The sequence below is a fragment of the Tachysurus vachellii genome, chromosome 12, assembly GCF_030014155.1.
Source record: "Tachysurus vachellii isolate PV-2020 chromosome 12, HZAU_Pvac_v1, whole genome shotgun sequence".
Classification (NCBI taxonomy): Eukaryota; Metazoa; Chordata; class Actinopteri; order Siluriformes; family Bagridae; genus Tachysurus; species Tachysurus vachellii.
The window spans coordinates 4598039-4621368 of record NC_083471.1 but is presented as its reverse complement, the minus strand read 5'-3'; the positions used below and the strand labels follow the sequence as shown (position 1 = coordinate 4621368).

At 39.7% G+C, this 23330-nt stretch overlaps 1 protein-coding gene across 4 annotated transcripts; it reads left to right on the top strand.

Annotated features, from left to right (window-relative positions):
* Positions 1-1067: 1067 nt before the first annotated feature.
* Positions 1068-22915, top strand: swt1 (SWT1 RNA endoribonuclease homolog). Of its 4 annotated transcripts, none has more exons than XR_009649252.1 (19): positions 1068-1262; positions 1782-1921; positions 2236-2328; positions 2422-2483; positions 4042-4954; positions 5187-5240; positions 5325-5457; positions 5625-5726; positions 8094-8282; positions 8380-8473; positions 9006-9169; positions 9282-9448; positions 10222-10360; positions 12070-12218; positions 12822-12964; positions 13192-13330; positions 14871-14937; positions 16097-16164; positions 22064-22127. XR_009649252.1 is itself a non-coding variant. In XM_060882826.1 (19 exons), exons 2-19 carry the CDS (start codon positions 1916-1918, stop codon positions 22152-22154), a joined length of 2778 nt encoding a protein of 925 aa, XP_060738809.1. In that variant the 5' UTR covers positions 1068-1262; positions 1885-1915; the 3' UTR covers positions 22155-22915. The 4 variants fall into 4 exon arrangements, 3 of the variants coding, with proteins under 3 accessions (XP_060738809.1, XP_060738807.1, XP_060738810.1); XM_060882826.1 differs by having other exon boundaries at positions 1885-1921; positions 13187-13330; positions 22064-22915; XM_060882824.1 differs by having other exon boundaries at positions 13187-13330; positions 22064-22915.
* Positions 22916-23330: the final 415 nt, after the last annotated feature.

The following is a 23330-nucleotide window of genomic DNA, read 5'->3' as shown; positions in this document are numbered from 1 at the left end:
CTCCACCTTGTGTGTGTGGAGTTTGCATGTTCTCCCCGTGCCTCGGGGGTTTCCTCCGGGTACTCCGGTTTCCTCCCCCGGTCCAAAGACATGCATGGTAGGTTGATTGGCATCTCTGGAAAAATTGTCCGTAGTGTGTGATTGCGTGAGTGAATGTGTGTGTGTGTGTGCCCTGCGATGGGTTGGCACTCCGTCCAGGGTGTATCCTGCCTTGATGCCCGATGACGCCTGAGATAGGCACAGGCTCCCCGTGACCCGAGGTAGTTCGGATAAGCGGTAGAAGATGAATGAATATTACACACACCTAATTGTATTACACTATTTTTAATAAAAACAAGGCCTTCCATTGTGAGGATCCTGAAAAGACAACAAGGTCTAAGTCTGACTCCTTCATCTAAAGATTCAATCAATAGAATAGGTAGAAGAACTTGGAGCAGAACCTTTGTTAGAAGACCGAAGGACTTCGAAGGATACCTGCGTTCAAGGTAAGAGCAACTCTAATGGTTGATCTTGTGTTTTCAAAACTAACCCGTGCAAACTAGGACACATGCTTTAGTGGGATTGTGGAAGGGTTTCCTACGCAATCCGAAAACAAGGGTCACTAGAGGACACTATTAGGTCAGTATAATTACTTCAATAGTCATGTGTACATTTTTTTAATGTGTGTTCATGTCATTATTTAAGATACTTTGTGTTTGAATGTTACTGGGTCACGAAAGTTAGAATTTCTTGATAATATTTTAGTACATAATAATAATTAATTTATCACGTAATTATTTAATTTCTTTTTTGAAGCTTTTAAGGGATTAAACAAACTCACAAAATTCCATCCAATAACAATCCGGTTTGTTGCATTATCTTGAGCAATGTAGCCAATCTAAATCCTTCTTGGATGACACGTGACATTAGAGCTGCCCAATCACAATTATGAAATTAGAACGGATTTTTTTTACGCCCCTACCCATATTCCGACTAATCCCGCCTTCTGCGCTGTGATTGGTTAACACTAAATCATTCTGTACTCGGATTTGTTCTTTTGGTTACGTCCTAATCCGGAATACGAGTGGAATACAAACAACAACACGTCTGAGTAGCTGCTAGCTTCTCGGTCTGGAAAGTGACATTTTCCTTCAGTTTAATGTTCTCGTGATACAACAAGAGCTTAACGTTTAAAGATTTGGTGTAATTAAGAGCGGTTTTGTCGGTATTTAAGTGTTTAATACAAAAAATGAAGCCATACAGTTAAACTGAGCTTTTATTGGGTAAGTAAGGAAACACTAGTAACTATAGTATAGGCAAAATGCTACAGTATTAAGAGCGCTACCTAGTGCTAGCCTTAGATAGCTGACATGTTACTCATAACCTTTATTATTTATCTAACCAGTTAAAACCAGGTAAAAAAGTTTCCTATTCAAACTAGACAGTTTAAGTACAAGCTAAGTACTAAGTACTTTTGTACGACTATAATCCTGAAATTTAATACTGTTTTACTATTAACAGTTTATCAGGCTAGCTGTCATAACACCGTCACAATGTGTAAGCTGGGTTAACATTTATTTATTTATTTGATTTGATTTGATTTGAGATATATATACATATATATATATATATATATACACATATGAGAGAGAGAGAGAGAGAGAGAGAGAGAGAGAGATATTGAGAGTAATGTTTTATGGTGGGTGATGCTGAAAATAACCGTGTGGGTGATTAAGTCATAAGGGTTGTTATTTTGACCCTGAATAAAAAGCTGGTTCTGTGTTCATTCTTATCATCTGCAGAGGTCTCGGCTTTGTTGTAAACACTCAGCTGCAGGGTTTCTGGTTCGATCCTGAGCTCAGTTTACTGTCTGTGTGGACTGACGTGTTCTCCTCATGTCTGCAGGTCTGCTAGTTTCCCTGCACCTACTAGAAACATGCAGGTAAGTGGATTATGCTTATTGAGTGTGAGTGAATGAATGAATGAGTGAGTGCTTGTGAGTGAATGAGTGCGTGTGTGTGTGTGAGTGAGTGTGTTAGTGTATGTTTGTTCTTATGTGTTCTCAAGTGTAGTGTGTGTATATATAATTTACTCAGCATATCTTATGTATGTAAAGTAAATTCAGCCGTCCAATCCAACAGTGAAACACGTTTCCTCGAATACGTACACAGAATATTTTATTGTGATTCCTGTATTTAACGTATTAGCTGAACGCTCATGTTCCTGACAAATCCACACCATTGTACGTCTTCGCAGGCTGCAGCAATGCCCAGAAAAAAGACCAAAACAAAGAAGCATAAGAGAGAACGAAAAAAACACAGATCGTCATCATCCTCCTGTGAGGATCAGGTAACAATGGAGAGATTCTTAGAGCATTACATGTTTAAACTTTTAGTTGTTCAATTTATTTTAGTAGTTTTTTATTATTATGTGTTGCTTTAGGGAAAAGATGACTCGGAGAGACGCAGAGGCAGTCAGAGTGACAACAACAAGCGCATGAGAAGGTGAGATTCAGTATTTACAAATAATTATGGATAGATAATGCTGAAATATTTGTAGCATAACGGGCAGTTTAAAGGGAACATGCATACTGATCATGCTGATCATTGCAGAAAGGTCAGACTATATAGAGTTGACAGTAAAGCTACAGTAACTCGAATAACCACTCGGTACTCCCATGATGAGCAGAAAAGCATCTCAGAACACGTTGAACCTTGAGGCAGATGACAGTCAATACAGAGGTTACAATGAGCATATCAAAGCTTTTTAGCGGTTTTAACAGCTTCTGTAAGATGAGTGGAACTAACTTGGACCTAACTTGAAACTATCAGGAACTAACTCGCCTTAAGGATATTACACAGAACTTGTGTAAAAAAATATTTTATATTTGTTTTATTGAGAAATTGCTGTGGTATAAAATACTTCAAGAAGCTGTTACTGGAAAATAATTTTTATGGGGCTTATTTAAGCCTAAATATGACCTATCTACAATTGTATATGTGTAACAAATGAGAAGACAACATTGATGAAATTCAGACGCCAAAAGGTGCTGTTTATTGATTAAACAATGATTGGATTCAAATCATAACCAAATTGTTTATTGGTTAATAAAATAAAAATTCAAATCCTAGTTAAATCACAGTACGCCACAAGTGTGATAACAGTGGTGGAAGTAGAAGCTGTATCATGCTGATCGCTGGCTGTGCTACCTACTGTAATGGCTCATGCAGCCTGGATGGCCCACTGTCAGAAGGCCTAGTTGGTCTAATCAGGTTGGATGCATTGTAGAATTAAACTGAATTTGTTTGTTGGACTTGATATGACTCTGTGAATGAGTTTGAATAGTAGCACCAGCCACACCGAAGGGCTCAATGGCCAGTTGTAGTGCTCCCATAACAACTCGGTAACACTCCAATTGATCTTCAGGAAAACCTCTACCAGTGCTAAGGCTGGTGTCGACGGTGCGTCCCAAAGATTCTATGAAACATCTTATGAGCGCAATGTCCAGTTTAGACAGAATTAAAATATGAAACAGGAAAACAAAATTCACTAAAGTTAACACCAAGCTCGGAAAAATAAACAGTTAAATAAAAGAAATGACTTAACCATGTTGATCTCTCAGCAAAGAATGAGCTACATACCAGGCACAGGCAATGAAAAAAACTCAGAAAGATAAGAACCAAGGACACATCTTTTTTTATACTCTGTATGCTTGAAGTTTCGTTATAATGTTGACATAATTCTCAATGGCAAGAAACAGTGATGTCTAAAAAACCCCAAACTGTCCAAAAAAAAAGTCTGAGGTCATAGCGTTAGTTAATTAGAATGGATATAAGGTGCATGATTTTGAGCCTCATTTTTGAAGAAGCTTGGATGTCATGTTTGGTCATCAATAAACCTTGATTTTCCCTGCTAAGTTTGTCTTTCTTTATTTTTTATTATCATTCTAGATTGGGTTAGTCATGTTAATGTGGTGATTGAAGTCAGATAGATTGTTGTAGAGAAACAAGTGGTATCACATGCTGCATTTTTACTGTTTCATTTGATATCTTATTTCTACAGCAACAGCACTAACGGTCCACAATCACGCAGGGAAATCAGGGCAAACAATGAGACATACACGAAATCAGACGTAAAAATCATGAAGAAATCAGAAGGAAATAAAGAGTCTCATGACAGCAAGCACAGGGCATTCCACACCTCAGGGAAACACTCTGCCTCACAACATTATACTTCTTCCACGAAAAAGAGCTCCAGCAACCAAATTCCCGAAGCCCCAACCAGAGAGAGACGTGAGTGGAGGAAAAGTCTGGGTAAAGAGCCAGGAAAGAGAGCAGATAAGGAAGAAGAAAAGAGAAAGGATCTCATGAAACGAAAGGCATCACAAGAAGATGATTACCCAGTGACCAAGAGAAGATCAGCATCAGCCTCCTGCAAAGAAGAGACTGATGTAAGAAGCCGTGATAGAAAGAAGTTAGTGGAGGCAGAGTGCAGGAAGTCAAATGAAGATCGTATCTCAGGATGGAAACGCAGCAGTCTGGAGAAAAGTCCAAGCAGACGCTCGTCTAAAGAGTCTAAACCCCCAGCATCTGCAGTTACACAAAATGTCAGACTGAAAATACTGACTAAGGGACACTCTGTATCGGTCTGTCCCACTGTCTCTAAAGAATCATCATCTTCATTACCATCATCATCATCTCCTTCTCCTAAAATCTCTTTCAAGATCCCAAGAAAGACGAGTATTGTTAAAGCACAGACAAGCAAAGTCTGTTGGGAAAATGTTAAAAAATCTCCCGTCAGCAGTAAGAGTTCTCCAAAGACCATAGACTCTTCATCTGTGAGGGAGCAAACCAGACCAAAGCCTACAGAAGTTCCTTCTCCGGTTCCTTCCTGTTCTCCTCCTGTCCAGATATTACAGTCGAGTAGAACAGAAGAGACGAGTGAACCGTGCAGCAATAATGCTTTAGCAGAACCTGTAAGTCTTGCTTCTTTTTTTTTACGCTCATGTTGACATGTTTGTTCATTTTATAACAAATGCATGTGATATAAAGCAGGCGCTGTTCAAGTTTTCTGGTCCCTTTTTCACTAGTTATATATCCCTGGTGTTTAGAATTTATTTTAGGATTCCATAATGTCAACAAAACAGTTATGTACATCATCATTATTTTGTCAGTAATGAAGTTAATTAATCATTCGTTCTTTTTCAGGCTGCATGTTTTTATGTTTCAGCTGAGTCCATCGAACCCAGTGATGATTACGAGGTAAGTTTTATAAGAAATTGTCCATCACTCATACTGAAGATCTCATGTGTTTTTGAGTGACACGTTGTTCTGTCGCGACCGTAGATGCAGATCGTCGAGGAGTTACACCTGGCTCGCACTAACAGACAACTGCACGTGAACGTGGAGATGAGTTACGGCGAGCTGACCAGCATGGACGTAGACCCCTCAGACGAGAGCACCGCCACCACCGCACTCGGTAACATCAGCACTGAATTGTACAAACGGGTTGAGTTCCAATGAAATATGTCGTGTCACTAATGTAGTAGATGAGTATGTTTGACTTGCATGCAGGAAATATTAAACCAATCTTTATTCTTTCATGCGAGCATGTTACCTACATGTGATAATGTGTGACATCATCAGGTCAGAAGCAGCAGCAGCAGGACCGCTTCATTGTGCTCGACACCAATATTCTCCTCAGCCACCTGGACTTTGTGAGGAGGATCAGATCCCATGGACTCGGCAGTAAGAAGTGATCACAAGCCACAATTTATATTTGTATATAAAACTTGCTCTGGTACTTATAGTAGTTTTCAATTCTATAACGCTCAGGTTGTAAGCCTAAGCTCGTTTTCCGAGGACATATTTCTAATAAAACTCATGATGAAAAATCATTTTGCTTTTTAGAATGTTTCCACATTTAGCAAAATACTCTCAGTAGATGAAATTAAAGCTAGAATTAAATGAAGCTCCTAAAATTTCTGTGTGATTTGATGCACAACTGATTGGATCAATGAGCCTAATATAGTGTGTGTGTGTCTGTGTGTGTGTGTGTCTGTGTCTGTGTGTGAGTCTGTGTCTGTGTGTGAGTCTGTGTCTGTGTGTGAGTCTGTGTGTGTGTGTGAGTCTGTGTGTCTGTGTCTGTGTGTGTATGAGTCTGTGTCTGTGTGTGAGTCTGTGTGTGTGTGTGAGTCTGTGTGTGTGTGTGAGTCTGTGTGTGTGTGAGTCTCTGTGTGTGTCTGTGTGTGTGTGAGTCTCTGTGTGTGTCTGTGTGTGTGTGTGTGTGTGTCTGTGTGTGTGTGTGTGAGTCTGTGTGTGTGTGAGTCTGTGTCTGTGTGTGTGTGAGTCTGTGTCTGTGTGTGTATGAGTCTGTGTCTGTGTGTGTATGAGTCTGTGTCTGTTTGTGTATGAGTCTGTGTCTGTGTGTGTATGAGTCTGTGTCTGTGTGTGTATGAGTCTGTGTCTGTGTGTGTATGAGTCTGTGTCTGTGTGTGTATGAGTCTGTGTCTGTGTGTGTATGTGTCTGTGTGTGTATGAGTCTGTGTCTGTGTGTGTATGAGTCTGTGTCTGTGTGTATGAGTCTGTGACTGTGTGTGTATGAGTCTGTGACTGTGTGTGTATGAGTCTGTGACTGTGTGTGTATGAGTCTGTGACTGTGTGTGTATGAGTCTGTGACTGTGTGTGTATGAGTCTGTGTCTGTGTGTGTATGAGTCTGTGTCTGTGTGTGTATGAGTCTGTGTCTGTGTGTGTATGAGTCTGTGTCTGTGTGTGTATGTGTCTGTGTGTGTATGAGTCTGTGTCTGTGTGTGTATGAGTCTGTGTCTGTGTGTGTATGAGTCTGTGACTGTGTGTGTATGAGTCTGTGACTGTGTGTGTATGAGTCTGTGTCTGTGTGTGTGTGAGTCTGTGTCTGTGTGTGTATGAGTCTGTGTCTGTGTGTATGAGTCTGTGTCTGTGTGTGTATGAGTCTGTGTCTGTGTGTGTATGAGTCTGTGTCTGTGTGTGTATGAGTCTGTGACTGTGTGTGTATGAGTCTGTGACTGTGTGTGTATGAGTCTGTGACTGTGTGTGTATGAGTCTGTGTCTGTGTGTGTATGAGTCTGTGTGTGTATGAGTCTGTGTGTGTATGAGTCTGTGTGTGTATGAGTCTGTGTGTGTATGAGTCTGTGTCTGTGTGTGTATGAGTCTGTGTCTGTGTGTGTATGAGTCTGTGTCTGTGTGTGTATGAGTCTGTGTCTGTGTGTGTATGAGTCTGTGTCTGTGTGTGTATGAGTCTGTGTCTGTGTGTGTATGAGTCTGTGTCTGTGTGTGTATGAGTCTGTGTCTGTGTGTGTATGAGTCTGTGTCTGTGTGTGTATGAGTCTGTGTCTGTGTGTGTATGAGTCTGTGTCTGTGTGTGTATGAGTCTGTGTCTGTTTGTGTGTCTGTGTCTGTGTGTGAGTCTTTGTCTGTGTGTGAGTCTTTGTCTGTGTGTGAGTCTTTGTCTGTGTGTGAGTCTTTGTCTGTGTGTGAGTCTTTGTCTGTGTGTGAGTCTGTGTGTGAGTCTGTGTCTGTGTGTGAGTCTGTGTCTGTGTGTGAGTCTGTGTCTGTGTGTGTGTCTTGTGTGTGTGTGTCTTGTGTGTGTGAGTCTGTGTGTATGAGTCTGTGTGTGTGTGTGTGTGTGTGTGTGTGTGTCTGTCTGTGTGTGTCTGTCTGTGTGTGTCTGTCTGTGTGTGTCTGTCTGTGTGTGTCTGTCTGTGTGTGTGTGTGTCTGTGTGTGTGTGAGTCTTTGTCTGTGTGTGAGTTTTTGTCTGTGTGTGAGTCTTTGTCTGTGTGTGAGTCTGTGTGTGTGTATATAATCTGAATAACATTAGTAAAATATTAATACACTAGAATATATATTATTATAGCGCTTTTTTAAGTCTTTTTTTATATTTGTATATCATTTGTATATCACAGAGGGGGTTATTAACTGTTTATATTCTCTCACACACACACAGTAGTACAGCTATATTTCAGCTGAGGTAGAAGAGACAGATACGTACAGTATTTGATTTTTTATATCATGAATAAGATTTTATTATGTTTAGCTGGTTAACTAACACTGTGTTGATCTTTATTTTGTTCTGCAGCTCTGGGATTCCCAACACTCCTGGTTCCCTGGGTGGTGCTACAGGAGCTGGACTCGCTGAAAAGCGGCAAACTGTCAAAGAATGTTGAAAACAAAGCCAGACCAGCCGTCGACTACATCTACACCTCCCTGAAGAACCAGGAGCCGCGTCTCTGGGGCCAGTCCATGCAGCAAATGTCTCAAGCTTCCTGTGAGCTGCTGATTTTGTGTGTTTCTTGACAGCACACCTGTATGAACTCGTGCAGCCTCTCACCTGCAGATGGCGCTGTTTGTTTACTTTGTTTCAGGCGGGCTGAAGTCAGTGAATAATGATGACCGTGTGCTGCAGTGCTGCCTGCAGTACAAGGCCTTGTATCCAGATGGCGCTATCATGCTGTGCACGTAAGCTTTACATTCAAGATTGTTTGTGCATCTTTACAGGGACAGCGTTGTTTTTGTTTTTCTGCTTGGGTCGAACAAAAGACCTTGTCTTATCCACTGAGCCGATTTGCTCTGGATGTTTTGGTTATTTGTATAGAGCTTTTAATTTTCTTGCGAGGAAGTGGAGGTTATTAACTGTTTAATGTTCAGCAAATAGTTTTAAAGAAAGCTAGGCATAAATAAAGAAATAAAATACACTTGAATTGACTGAAGTATTGACAACATAACTGGTGTGAATTGAGAATTAACATTAACAAGCCTATTGTTATATATTTATATAAACATCACAAACATTTATCTTTATATTTTATGTTTAAATAGCATCCCGGACATCAGATAGTGCTGTTATGATGTAATTTGTAATGATTTATGAGTGTATTACGAATAAACGTCCCAGGAGAGTCTTTATGATCGGTATCCGGTGAGATTGTCCGCTCAGGTTTGGCTTAGGTTTCGCCGTGTAACTGTTTCATCGTTTCCATTTTTATTACAGTAACGATAAGAACCTGTGCAGTAAAGCTCTGCTGAGTGGAGTCAAGGCCCTGAGTAAAGCCGATCTTCAACAGCAGGCTGAATTAAACCCTGAGCACGTTCATCACCACTATGACCAGACGCCTGCTTATCCGCATGCAGCACCAATTACACAACATCAGGAAGGTGACATGGCTCCATATTTCATTCTGAAGAATGATACTTTACGGTTTTGCTCAAGGCCTTTTACTGTACCACACAATGCCTCCTTATTTACTTCACCTGTCATTCGTTCCAGCAGAGAAGGCACGAAGGTCACGTGAAGAGGTGAACGTGAGCAGGACGAAGGAGCCAGAGCGGGAGCTGAGCGAGTGTGTGTCCGTTCTAGAAAGCAGCCTGCAGAAAGCTCTGTCCGCCATCCTGGAGGAAGAGATGAAGGCTGCGTTTGGTGACCTGTGGTTAGAGGTGACCTTGACGTAAACATGTACACTTTATTACTCCTGTGTAACGTACGACCTCAGTGTTAAACGTCTTGAGATATAAAACCTGATTTGTGAGTTAGTAAGAAAGTTAATGATTATCCGGTTCAACAGAAAACAGACTTGCTAAGAAATGAATGATGTTTATTTCTCCTGCTGCCAAGAACATCCTCCAGCTTTTAAAGATCTGCCTTCCTTCCCGGAAAGGCTTAGATGTTACTTATTATTGGGGGAAATTGACTGAAATGATCGGATTATTGTGTGTGAAAAGAGTTTAAATATCAGTTGTATACAATCCAACTACTCACACATTTACTACTAATTATCTTCATGTTTATTTAGAGCTTTTTATTTTTTCCCAGTTACAAAGTATTTAAATCGAGCTAAAATATACATTTGAATTATTTAGATCAATTATTTAGATTAGCTTTATTTAAATTGCAGATTTATATAAATTAGAACTGATGTATAGTGAAATGTTTCACTGCAAACCTGAACGCTTCACACTTTCTCACACACACACTTCCTCATTTATTCTACTCTCTTCCTCCTTCACCAAGTCCTTCCCATCATGCACTTGCTGAGTACAGTAAACAAAAAATTATATTTTAGTTTAACAATTTAATAAATTGAGATGTTTTAATTATTATAATTTTTTTTTTAAATTGCATTAGATCTCTGATCTCTTGTACATTTTATTCACGTGTTTCTATCTGCACATTTAACCTTTCTCGAATAACAAGTGTTCGTGTTTCCTAGATAGTTTACGTGAAGCCTCCGTGGAGTCTGGATGCTTTGCTGCAATGTTTCCGGAAGCACTGGATTGCTGTGTTTGGAGTCATTATCCGAAGAAGTCTGATCGGTTGTGTGGAGACGCTCAGCAGTTTTGTCCGCACAGGTGTGTGTGTGTGTGTGTGTGTGTGTGTGTGTGTGTGTGTGTGTGTGCACATTACTGTATCCATGCAGTCCACAGTGTGACTAATAAAAAGTCTCACTGTGGATTTTATTTAAGTTTAATTTATTTTTTTTTTTTTTATCTTGACTACCTTCAGTAACAGACTGTATTCTTGGCAGTTATTACAATTAAACTTTTATACTTTTTAGCAGCTGTTTTCTGCAGGATTTCAGCTGGTGCTCGGCCCCTATATCGTGATCGCTTGTACTGACAGAGAAAGCAGCTGATGTTCCCAAAAAACACAAGTTTTAGCTGTGTAGAATTTAACACTGAATTGAGTGATAATCTCGACTCTGTGTGTGTTGGGTTGTGTGTTAGATTTAGTTTTGGCCATCTATTTTGTGCTAGCATGAATTTGCTTTCTTTAGTATTTTTTGGCTGGGAGCCATGTCTGAGAGAGAGAGAGAGAGAGAGAGAGAGAGAGAGCGAGAAGGATGGAGAAAGAGAAGGAGGAAGGGAGGGAAGTGGGGAAAGTGGAAAAAGGCATTGTAAAAGTTTGCAGAGGAGTGGAAAAGTACTGGTCTGTTTCTGTTACCAAGCTCTTGAATGTGAGAGTTAGTGGGTGGGGATATCTTCGTAAGACCTCTGAAGTGTGTGTGTGTGTGTGTGTGTGCGTGTGTGTAAGGGCTTTCATTAGGGAGAGTTATTTTTTTTCCACTGGCGTTTTCACTCTTGCAGGTTCGTATACAAAAGCTTACAAGCGGTACGTCCTGCATCAGTGTTTTGCCACATCTTAGATTAACTTGCTCATTCATGCAGAGGATGAGCTGCAAACGAGGTACACAAGCACACAGCTTGAATCCTGAAAAAGGTGCAAAAGCCTTCTCAAAGCAACGGTGACAACTGAAAAGGCCATTTTATTTACAGCCATATAAATACAACTGAAAAAAAAGATTCTTTCCTGTTTTCAACAGTTCTAGTGTTCTGAAAGACGATTAAAGCTCAGAGCTTTCCTACATTTTCAGGTCAGCTTGCAGAAGCAGTTAAGAACGTGTTCATAGTTAATCCTGAATTGTATTGTATTGTGCATTTTTAGCTTATCGACAGACAGCTAAAGGTTTTGCAATTATATAGACTGTTATTTCTAGTTATTCGTGTTTCCCACCTCTTTCTCTGAAGGAAAGCAGCCCTAAAGCACGATGCTGCCACCACCATGTTGCACTGTTGATATATTGTTGTTTTTTTTGAGATGTGCCTTTTGTTTTTGCACCAAATGTACCTTTTTTACCTTAATAAATTATGTTCTTGTTACACCTTTTGGAAGTCCTCTCATCAGACCATAACACATTTTGCCACATGGTTTGGTGACACAAAAAAGCCCAGACATGAGGAGAGTGCTGTCACACGCAGAAAGGAATCAGCTGATAAGTACTAATTCCTTTCTGCGTGTGACAGCACTCTCTTCGAATCGATGTCTTTCAACAAGTCAGATACCATGCATGCTTTCTGAGCTCTTTGAGGACCAAAACCGAGACGATGTGATGATAAATCCTTTTTTCCCCCAATTGCTTATACATCCAGGTTATTGTAACCAAATTTATTTTCTATTTTTCCCTAAAATGTTTCCTATAAACATTTTTTATAAATGTATTTAGTGTAATGAAGTCGGTTGTTTCCCTCAAGCCCTTACTTGCGTGTGTTATCATATGTAGATGTGTCAGTGGAGCGCAACACCATCGTGAACACGGCGTCTGTGGCCGAGGAGTTTCTTACCGAGCTGCGCTTCAGGTCACCATACGGCGGCCACGTAGACTCGGCCCTCACCTGCATCAAGACCTTACAACACAGACTGAAAGCCAAGGTGAGTCCCAACACACACTTGTTCATGGTACGGTCAATTTAAAAGTGTTTCTCTGATTGCGTCCAGGAGCACAGCAACACTATTATCAACATATTCTTTCTCCAAATATATGTTACGATATATTACTATAGCGAATAGTAAAATCACACAGCATGGAACATGTGCTGGTTTGTGTGTTGGTCTTTCCTGTCAGAAAAAAACAAAGACACCGAATCGACTTGTTCACAGACTGCATGTAGGTGGTTCTGGCTCCGATCACAAACAGTGTAAATCAACAAAACATGATGGGACGAGAACTATTCTTTGTAAGAGTTTTCTAGAAAATATGTGGAAGTTTTAATTGGTAACCATCCAGACATCGGCCTTACTTGGAACAGCAGACACCCGGCCTTGATTTTCTGTCTTACACATCGTCCAACCCTAAAGTTTAAAGCATACAGTGTTTTTCTCCAGTGATCCTTCACACTTTCTCTCACACTTCAGCCCTGCTGTGGGAGTTTACACTTACACTGCAGACATGTTTGCGACCAAGCTTGTCTGCCTTGCAAATGAGGTAAAGTGTGAAACGAAGTAACTGTGTGTGTGTGTGTGTTTTGGATTCAGCCTATGAAACCCCCAGTGGATGACAGAAGTGGTGACACTTTAATGGCTGATGCAGTTCAGTATGTAGCTCTGCCTCCACAAGCTTCTCATCAGGAAGTGTGGGCTTTATTCGAAAGCATCTGGAACAATCTGTGTCATGTCAGGTGCCACCTTTTTTTCTTCTTCTTTTTTTTTATTAAATTGATGTCTAATATTTAAGTGTGCTTGGTCACCTCTTGCATGATTAGGGGCCACATCTGACCATTATATTTAACTATTCAATCTATTCCCGAACGCTGCATGTTTCCGATGTAGTTTAATTGTTAAAACCTATTTCTTTCACTCTCTCTGTCTTTCTCTCTCGTTCTTTTTTATTTCTTCGTTAGCTCAGCTGTGTTCTCAGCACTGCACTTCACACCAGGATCAATGGACTCAGTAGAGCCACGATCCACGCCGCCTCCCCAGGATGCCCTCAGCTGTCTCCACAGACTCAATGTCGCTCTCGAGCAGCTGCTAGAGGCCTTCCAGAGGTAATAAAACATTTCTGGATGCTTTATTGATCTGAAACTCTTCTGATCAGTACAACTATGTGTTGTTTGTGACATTTTGCTGTAATTATACAGCAGAGATTGAACTCGGTTGCTGATGTGCTGTGCAGTAAGAATCATATTTTTAAGGATCTGCTGCTATCTACGCAGTTGCATATGATGTCTTTCAAAACTAAGTTTTTTTTTTCCTCTTATCTCTTACAGTGCAATTGTTACTATAGAAACCATAACAAATTAGAACCTGCATAATAATCTAAAATGGTTGTTTGTTAGCGATAGAATTAATATTAGTCATGCTTTTATAAAAAAGGAATCTATGTGGTATAAAAAGCACTTGAAGTCTAAGTCAATAGCTGAAGATGGCCGTAGATTGATGTGTTCCTCATGCTCTAGGTGAGATCTGACTTGTCTCGACATCCCATCCTTCAAAAGCAGAGATTTTCCAGAGGTTCCGGTTTGTGAGCAATTACTGGAACATTGTGCAATGCCTTAGGGAGAAACAGCTCAGAACCAATTCCACATTTAGTGTCTGTTATCTAAACTCCCTTTTATAAAAAGAAGCACAAATTCTCAAGAAACAACAGCAGTCTTGTTCAGGAATGTTCCCTGGAAGCCTACATTGATGCAAGATAGCTGAAGCGTACTCTATATAATCTACTTCCTGATTGGTGCCTAGAAAAGGCTTAAAAAGGGTAAAGGCAATAATTTTTTCTGTTTTTTTTTTGCACTAGAGCTGTGCTCCATTAAACTTTCCATCTCTCACAAGAGTTATATATTTGATTGAACTCCTATTTGAGATTTGACCCCAGACACAGTGCCTATTTAGAGCTTATCTGTTTTTACATTTACAGCATTTGGTAGACGTCCTTATATCCAGAGTGTCTTACATTTATCTCATTTATACATCAGAGCAATTGAGGGTTAAGGGACTTGCTAATAGCAGTGGCAGCTTGGTGGCCCTATGATTTGAACTCACAACCTTCCTATCAGTAGTCCAACAACTAGGCTACCACATCCCCAATTTTAATAGCTGTCATAAACCATTCACCTCAAGTTTCAGTACAATGTGCATCTTGAGATGCCTTTCTGCTCAACCTGGTTACAAAGAGTGTTTAATTTAGGACTTTTTTTGTGCTGAAATACAAACCTGCTTTGGTCAGAGATCACCAAGATCACATTTTATCTTCATTTTGATGTTTAACATGAATGTACACTTTTATGTATCATGCTTGTGATATATAGTATGTTTGGATGACCAATAAAATGGCCAGTGATGGGATGTACTATGATGCATATTTATTATAACACTTTAATATATTACTGGAACAAAATTTGTTCAGTTATTGGGTTTTAGATAATAATTGAATTTCACTTGACCAGTCAGTTAGGTTTTCCACCACCCTCAAATTCATCCTACACAAACACTTCTGATGGACAGAAATCACAAGTGACTTGAGTGCTTCTTGTCTAATTGCACAGAAGGTGACGTAGGTGAATGTAATGTGTGCTTTCTCTCTTACAGGTTATTGACTGTGGGCAGCAGTGTAGACGACGCTCAGGCTCTGCTATCTTTCATTCACACAAGTGAGGTAAGATTAACAGATAAATCCATCTCAATTCCTTTGTTTAAAGGAGCCGTTTGTATTTGGTGTTACTCAGTGTTCATTCAAACAAGCGATTCACACAAAAGAGACAAGTGTGGATCATTTTAAATCAAGATTTTTTTCAATTCAGTTTAAATTAGGTGTGAAAGTAAAAAGAGGCAAAATGGCTTTAATGATTAATTGAACCAGATTTAAGGTGCATGTGGTCTGGTTGTAAGCTTCCAACAGTTAATTCCTGTTCTAACTGGTTATGTGTTTTGTTTTATCGTTATTAATAGGAAAGTAATAAAGAAATAAATCTGTGTAAATAGATTACAAATAAATACGTAGGAAGGACGTATCAGAGATTATCAGTGCATCTGTTAAACGCTTGCCTGCCCTCTTCCGCATACATGAGCTCACTGAAGCCTGCCATTGGCTAGTGTCACTGTGATTGACAGGAAAGAGAGAGACAGTTTAACTCCCTGGAAACTCGCTACTGTAGAGCTGTAAGCTTTTCTTCATTATCCACAGCTGATGTTAAAACTCTGTGGAATTAGCTTTTTTTTTTCTTTTCCCCAGCTTGTATAGCAGATCTCATTAAATGATTGCGAAACACTTTCCAGACACACTTTCAGACGTTACGGTAAAGCAGCGGTAAAGCAGAGTTAAAGAGATTTAAATTGAAGGCAGTATAAGAACCTGCAGCAAACCATTAAGCATTTATGCTTGCACGCATTTGAGCAGGTTATTAAGAATGTAATAAGGTGTACTAAGTGTAACAAGGGAATCTAGTTTCAGCATTCTCTAAGGTTTGTAGGTCATTATAGCCACACACACACCAAATTATTTATTTTTTTAATTAGGAATACAGCTGACTTTAAGTGTGTGTGTGTCTTTTAAGGATTGGAGGTTATTCCACTTTAGTGTATAAAAAACATCACCAGGTAAACGTTAAACATATATCAGTTCATCACATTTAATAAAGCTGACGTTTAAGCCGTGACATTTAATTGGCCGTAGGTTAAGTTATCCTAAAAGCCCTTTGTTTACAGTACACCAAGAAATGGAGGAAAACCGTGACATTGAAATGGTCAGTTTGTGTTTTCAGCTGACACCGGCTCAGTGAAAAAGAAGAGAAAAAAAAAGTGCTCTTTGTTTTCAGATTGTTGCCATGGAGCCACGCTTCACTGCCAAAGACCTGTTTGAGTGCCTGTCTCATCAGGAGTACAGGTTAGTTAAGTGAGAGCACACACACACAAACACACACTCACACACACTTTATTATTATAGTAGATGATTATTATTTTTACTCAGTTATTATTGTATGGCACTTTTTGAACATTTAGTACACACATATAGAAGGGAAATGATTAATAATGGCACTACTCTGGTGTCTCCCAGATCAGGATCGGGTTCCCTCTTGAATGTTGTTCCTCCTTCACCACCGTCACCTCTATAACACATTAATTAATCCATTTATAATTTACGTCCTGAATTTATATATTTCTCTAAAGCTGTTTTCTGACCACATCCATTCTTAAAAGTACTATACAACTAAAACATTTGAATTGAATTGGGTTTAATCCAAATTTCAGTTTAATTAATTCATGTCGATTTTTGTTCTGTAGGTGGAACATTTTAGGAATTAAAAGGGGGGAAAACGTACTTGAATCTAAGCTACGTAAATAAATGACTAATAAATAGTTGAAATAATATCCAGACAGCTTTAAATAACGAGTCATATCTGAGTATGTTTATTAAACTCAACCATGCTGAGGAGGTTCATGGAGTCTGTTAATGTTAAAGAAAGCTGGACTTGAGTAGATTCAGAGGTTTTGTCTTCTTCTGTCTCCCCTGTTCTCCTTTATGCCTGTTAGAACAATAGGCTTCTTCCCACACTTTTTGTTCATTATATGAAACATCCTCAGAGAATGATGTTAAACGTCTTTACATACATGTATACACTCAGGTAGGTGCAGGGTTGGTTTCAAGATGGTTTTCAGATATATCTGGAGTGCAGGACTGTTTTTTACCATCTAGTTGTTCAGTGTCTCTGTTCCTCTTAGTTCTGATATAAAAGCGTCTCTTTCATAGACATGTGGGCATCGAATGAGTCAGCGCAGTTTTTCAACTTTCCTCTCAGTAATTTCTCAAACTATAACACACTCAGGAATATGATACATTCATGGAAAACCATGGAAAGAAAAAAAATTTATTTTAATTTTATAATTAAATAAAAATTTATAATTTTTATTATAAAATTTATTTTAATTTTTATTTTCTGTGTGATGAGGAGTATATGTGTTACTGTGGAACTGGATCTATGTGTATCTATGTGTTTATGTTAAGGTGAGAGGTTTCAGATCCTGCTAACTTGGTGCAGTTAACTTTCCTATCGTTTGTAAACCTACACACTTTATTCAGAACTTTTACTCTGTATTGTACTTTTATCATTATTGTATGCACAGAACGTAGTTGTTTATTTTAATTTAATAGCTTATATTCTGATCCAGATGAGAAGTGCCTTCAGGATAGTCCCCACTGCAGGCTGGGAGAATTTTGGAAGGCATGTAACGACCTTGGATTGGAAAAATCATTTTAAGTCTGTTGTGTCTTAACTCAGGTATTCTTTAACCAGGCTACACTTTTGTGTTGTGTTCTTGTTGCTTTAGCTTCGCAGGGGGTCTTGTTATGTGAAACCAGAACACAAACGCAAACACACCAATGCATTGTTCACTCCGTTTTCGACGACCTTGTGAGAACGGATCTGGGCGGCAACTATTGAGTCGATGGACTCTACCTGCTCCTTTCTGCTTGTATTATAAAGCATTGTTTTATTACAACGTTGGTTACATCCGACGGTGGCGTTATCATCTTGGAAGAGGTTTCCATTAGGACTGAAATGTTTCATCGCAGGATAAGAAATTCATATCACTTTCCAGTACAGTGCAGTGCTTTCCTCTAAGGTGAGGTGACAAAGTAAACGCACTCCCCTGGGGAAACACGATAACGTGCCTTTAATTTGTCTCCTGCCGGTACATGAATCTGTAAACAAAGCTGTCTGGTTATCCAAGACCATTTAGCAGTTAATACCTTACCCACGCATAGGTTTGATCTCTGTTTACTGATTTACTCGTATTTAATCTTTGTTCTCACACACTGCGTAAACCTACACTTCTGAAACACACATCCTGTCTTGACGACCTTGTGATGTGCTTTAAGAGCTTTGTCAGAGCTGACTGATATTTAACACCACAAAACATGCCCTGAATGCTGCTCCGTATCTCTCTCTCTCTCTCTCTCTCTCTCTCTACCTCCCCCTCCCCCCGGTAATCGTTAACCTGACCGTAGCCTGTTACATAACACCCAAACTGCAATGAGTATTGAGGTCATGACTTTGTCATTGTAGTGTACCAGGTACCAAGCAAACACTTCAGAACGGGTCACATGAAAGTAACATGACGTATAGAGTAAAGAGCTTATCATACAACTGGCCCTCTGGATGAGAGCAAGTCGGAACCCTTGAATGCACAAAAACATTTTTCTCCCCCCAGTTTTGGTCACATTTTGGTCCTGTTCACAGCCAAGGAGAGCCACAAGTGCTATCCCGAAGACACACGAGACACTACATGAAGTGTTGCTCATGCTGAGTCACGAGGATGTGTAGCATTCAGAGGAACACACTCTACACTCTTCTGAGCTCTCGGATCAGCTCGGATATGTTTACAAGTATGCGTTAATATCCAATCAGTGTCAGATTGTCAGTAACGTTGCACATATCTCTCTGTGATTTCTCAGGAAATGGGTGCATGTGCCCTCTCATTCCTGGAGAGTGCCAGCCGCAGGTACGCCGACAGAAGGCTGAGTGCACTCGAAATAATTTAGTGCATGTTATATTTATCCATCCACTCAGCAAGAGACGACAGAGCTGTCCAGAGATCGCCGCCGGAGGTCAAGCACACAAAGCTGTGGTCTAGATGAGTGCGGTTTATTTGATGTTTGACCAAGTGCACAGGCATATTGGCAAATTTTTTACTTCTCTTCCTGCTCTTTATTAGGAAAGCAATTTAGTCTGGACATCGAGGGCATTTTTGAAGCTCAGCACATTCGTCAGAAGTGGAGCTTGTGCTGACTGTGGATGTGTGTAAATGGTGATATTCTGGTGTGTGGTCGCCATGGCAGCAGAGTGGCTCTAAAGGAGCGAAGCATCCAACCTGCACCTTTTAGCTAGAGGAGGAAAGTAAATCTTTCCATTTAGAAGAACATAATCATAATAAGAAGAACATTAATGATAATAGCTGTTCAATCTACTGTAGGTGTGTAGTAGGGTTATGATTTGCATAAATCTAAGATTTTTCTTCAAATTTTGCTCTTCAATCATTTAGTATGTGAAGGACAATTTTTACACGTGCAAATATCAACCAATGAGAATAAAATACAGAATTATTTTTTGTATTATAACGTCTGAAATTATTAATTTGTTATTATCTATGTGACATTCATGGCATTACAAAGGTGCCTTGTTGATGAGAGAGATCAGAGTAAAATGTCCAGACTGCTTCACGTTAACAAAAAGTCTACATCAACTAAAACAACCACTCTGTACAGCTGTGATGACTGGAAAAGCAACTCAGAACCATAACTTGAGGCTGATGGGATACATACACTAATATGTTCTTTCAACACTGGATTAAAGCAACACAATACTCCCAGGTCTCCATCAAACCCCTTCAGATGATTCAGAATGCAGCAGCACACCTTGATTCCGTCTCTCTCATAAGGACCCACCCCTCTTTGTGTCCTTTCTCTGGCTTCCTGTAGGCAAATTCAAGGCGTTGATGCTCACATACGACACGTCGTCTGGAACAACAACATTCTAACTCGATCTCAAAACACACACACTTTTAAGTTTACGTTCCCTCCTGCAACCTGTGATCAGATAACATGCCACACCTTGTAGTGCCAACCTAAGTGAGGCATGAGCTCCCTTTCAACAACCTCAATCCAGATCACAGTCGCTAGCTTCAAAAAACCGATAAAGGCCCACCACTTCTGGGAAAACTTATCTAACCCCTAACTTCCTCATTCCAAAGAAAGATGAAATATATCTGCTCCTACACTAGCTCATTTCTTTTCTCACGCTCAATTAAAAATCTTTGATTTGGACAAAATTCTGATGAGTGATGAGTAATTTTCTTCAGTCAATGATAAGTTCTTGGTAGACTTGCTTTTATTTTCTAACTAAAAAGCAGATATCTGTAAACTTAATGGTACAATCCGGTGTCTTTTCAGTCTTGTTGCATAACCGATGTCTGACATGTCGTCATTTTGCTTTTTTGCATCAGCATTTAAATGTAAAATTCCTTGAAAGCATCTGCGGTGATGCTACAGAGTGACAACGTGACTCCAGTGTTCAACACGTAGCCGCTGTGGTTTGTGGCGCGTTGTACACGTGCGTAGGCTGCACCGTCTTCACGTCTCTCTCACAGACCAGTACTGTGTTTATAGACACACTGCAGGAAACGCCGTCGCTACCCAGTTTCAACCTGCCCTTATTTTTCTGCTACGGACAACAGTTACATAATCAGTCATGGAGAAAAAAAGTGCTGTGAATTCCACCTCCTCCGTTTTTTTTTATTTTTTGTTATGTAACATTCAACAGCGAACAGAAAGCTCATTGCTAGAGGGAGTGAGAGAGAAACAGATCTACAGGTCAAAGAAGATTACATGAGCAGCTTATAATGTTCACATAAGAACAGAACAGAACAGATACTGTTTTTTCTCCTTTTTTTCCTGCTGCTGCCGAGCTTCAGTGTGATTCGACAACAACCTCTGGAAAGAAATATGTGTTCCTGCCTAATGAAGATTCTGTAATTACCTTTCACACTGCTTCCTGTGTAAGAACAGAATGTTTCCTGTTTGCAAGTCAGCGGTGAGGAACGGATGACTTTTCTGAGTTGCGTTCGGGTGGAAAGAGTCACAGAGGACATAGCACGTATCAAGAGATATGACTGTAAATAGAAAAAGAATGCTGTGTGTCCAGAGGCTGTTTAGTGTCCTAAAAAAAACAAAACACTTTTATTTCCATTTCAACATGTTGTACAGAAATGAGAATTATTATGTTGGCTTTGTAGAAGCCAACATTCTGTTTTCCTATTTAAGCTTAGACAAAAATTTATCAAGAGTAATAACTCCTTCTAGGGCTTTCGAGCCACATGCACCAAATTCGGATATGTCGTAGACGCTGGTCTGAAGATTGTTGCTGTTATTTTTCTAAGCAATCTGAATACCGGTACTTCCGGTACTGGGTCTCAAAGTGGCCTTTTTTTCTACATAGACTCCCATTATAAATTTTGGAGGTTTATAACTCGTCAAGCTTTTGAACTATCTACACCAAACTCGGCCAGCTCCTTTAGGGTGATACTCTGAACAAAGCTGGTGTACCGACTGGCCTTTCGGTTGTCCCGCAGCCCCGCAGTTTACCTTTTGACTAAAAAGAATAAGGACCAAACAGGAACCAAAAGGACTTTTTTGTTCTTGTCTCTGTTGCTCTCAATTTTTGCCTTGACAAAGCCAACACTGTTCTGTTGGTTAAGCTTAATAGTGAATTCTTCTTCTTGAAGCTCAAATTGACCAATTATGTTAAATTCTGCCATAGGGCACTCTGACTTTTCTAACTGATTTTACATTTACATTTATGGCATTTAGCAGACACCCTTATCCAGAGTGACTTAGAACTGAGCAACTGAGGGTTAAGGGCCTTGCTCAGGGGCCCAGCAGTGGCAGCTTGGTGGACCTGGGGTTTGAACCCATGACCTTCCGATCAGTAGACCTTCCGATCCTACACCTTAACCACTGAGCTTCCACATCCCCACTGATCAGAACAACCCTTTACCTGTTCCTGATGCTTAAACTTGCCACAATTCCCATTGACTTCCATTAAAAGAACCAGACTGTTGTAACTCCTAAATCCAGATTAGTGGAACAGAACTAACTGTTAAATAACGGTAAGTATATTGGTTAAAGTTATAGAGACGTTCTTTATCGTATTTGCAGCTGGACCAGAACATGAAGACGTACCATAGGAGCTTCATGACTCTTTGTGATTTTTTTTTTTTTTGTGATTCAGGGAGAAGCTGTGTATAGGTGGAGCACAGATGATGGAACTGAGGGAGAACCTGCATCGCTGCGCTGCCGCCGTGTGTGGTACGAAAACCTAAAGTCGGCAAAGATACTGATGAAATATTAACAACCAAACCAAACTTTGCCAATATATGTCATCACTCACATCCCAGTTGGCCTAGACAAGTTGGCCTGTGTCAGTGTGTTTCTGGTTCTGTTTGTTCTGCGTTCCTGTGAGGACCAGATCCCAATGTTAAATCTGAGTTCTCCACCTAGTATAGCTGCTGTTAGTTTTGGGTGAGTTGTAGAAACTTTTTTTTTTTTTTTTTTTACTGTATCTGATCATTCTGCTGTGAACACAGGATGTTTATTACGTTTTCATCAATGTGCTGTAGGAGGAGATCAGTGTGGAAGCTACCTCAAAATAAAAAGGTGCCGAATGCAGCCATGTTTAGAGCCTTTAAAGCCTTAATATTTATAACAATTAGTCAAATCTATTGGGGACCCGTTCGTTTATTCATACCTTCATTCATTTTTTTCTTTATTGCTCAGATTTTTGGGGATACAGTATGCCTTTACAGGTCAAGGATTAAACCACTTACGAATTAATTAGAAATTAATTGACACGTCGAACCGTATTTCATCTGAATTTTCACTTCTCTTCGTTTCTCCACATTCATTCGTTCAGACGCGAGAAGCATTTGGACAGAATATAAATTGCGACGTACTCAAAGATTTATGAAGTTTTTTATTTTTTTTGCACTATTAAACCTTGTATTGTTGAGCATGGTTTATTCTGTTTTATATGACAAATGCGTAAAAAATGCTGTCATTAAATATTATATTTATTTCTGCTTATTATTTAAACTGGAGTTATTTGTGTCCATACAACTTTTTTTTCGAGGAAGTGGGATTTGACTCCAGAGAAGATAGAACAAAGACTAGCTGTAAAAGGATCAGGACGAGTCGATGGAAGCGCAGAGAGATTACACTGCCTCTCATTGACATGGGTAAGATCTGTGACACAACGGCGAGATGAGGTCATGACAGGATTTGGCTTTCTCGTCGTCGTGCTGTAGTCAGATCACAGCATAAGTAGGAGTCAGACAGGAACTTGGACAGGAAGGTTTAGAGTTTAAATAAGGTGAGAGACTTTATTTTTTACAGGAGAGTGTCCTGTAGGTTTAGTGTTAATTTAGAAATTAGAAAACATTGTAAATATCTTTCCTGAATTTATTAAAGATTAATTAAAATACGCACTAATTAATAGAAAA

Coding starts and splice junctions, on each gene's coding strand:
- swt1 (XM_060882826.1), top strand. Junction 5,727..8,093: donor CAGATCCCATGGACTCGGCA/GTAAGAAGTGAT, acceptor TTTGTTCTGCAG/CTCTGGGATTCCCAACACTC. Junction 8,283..8,379: donor GCAAATGTCTCAAGCTTCCT/GTGAGCTGCTGA, acceptor ACTTTGTTTCAG/GCGGGCTGAAGTCAGTGAAT.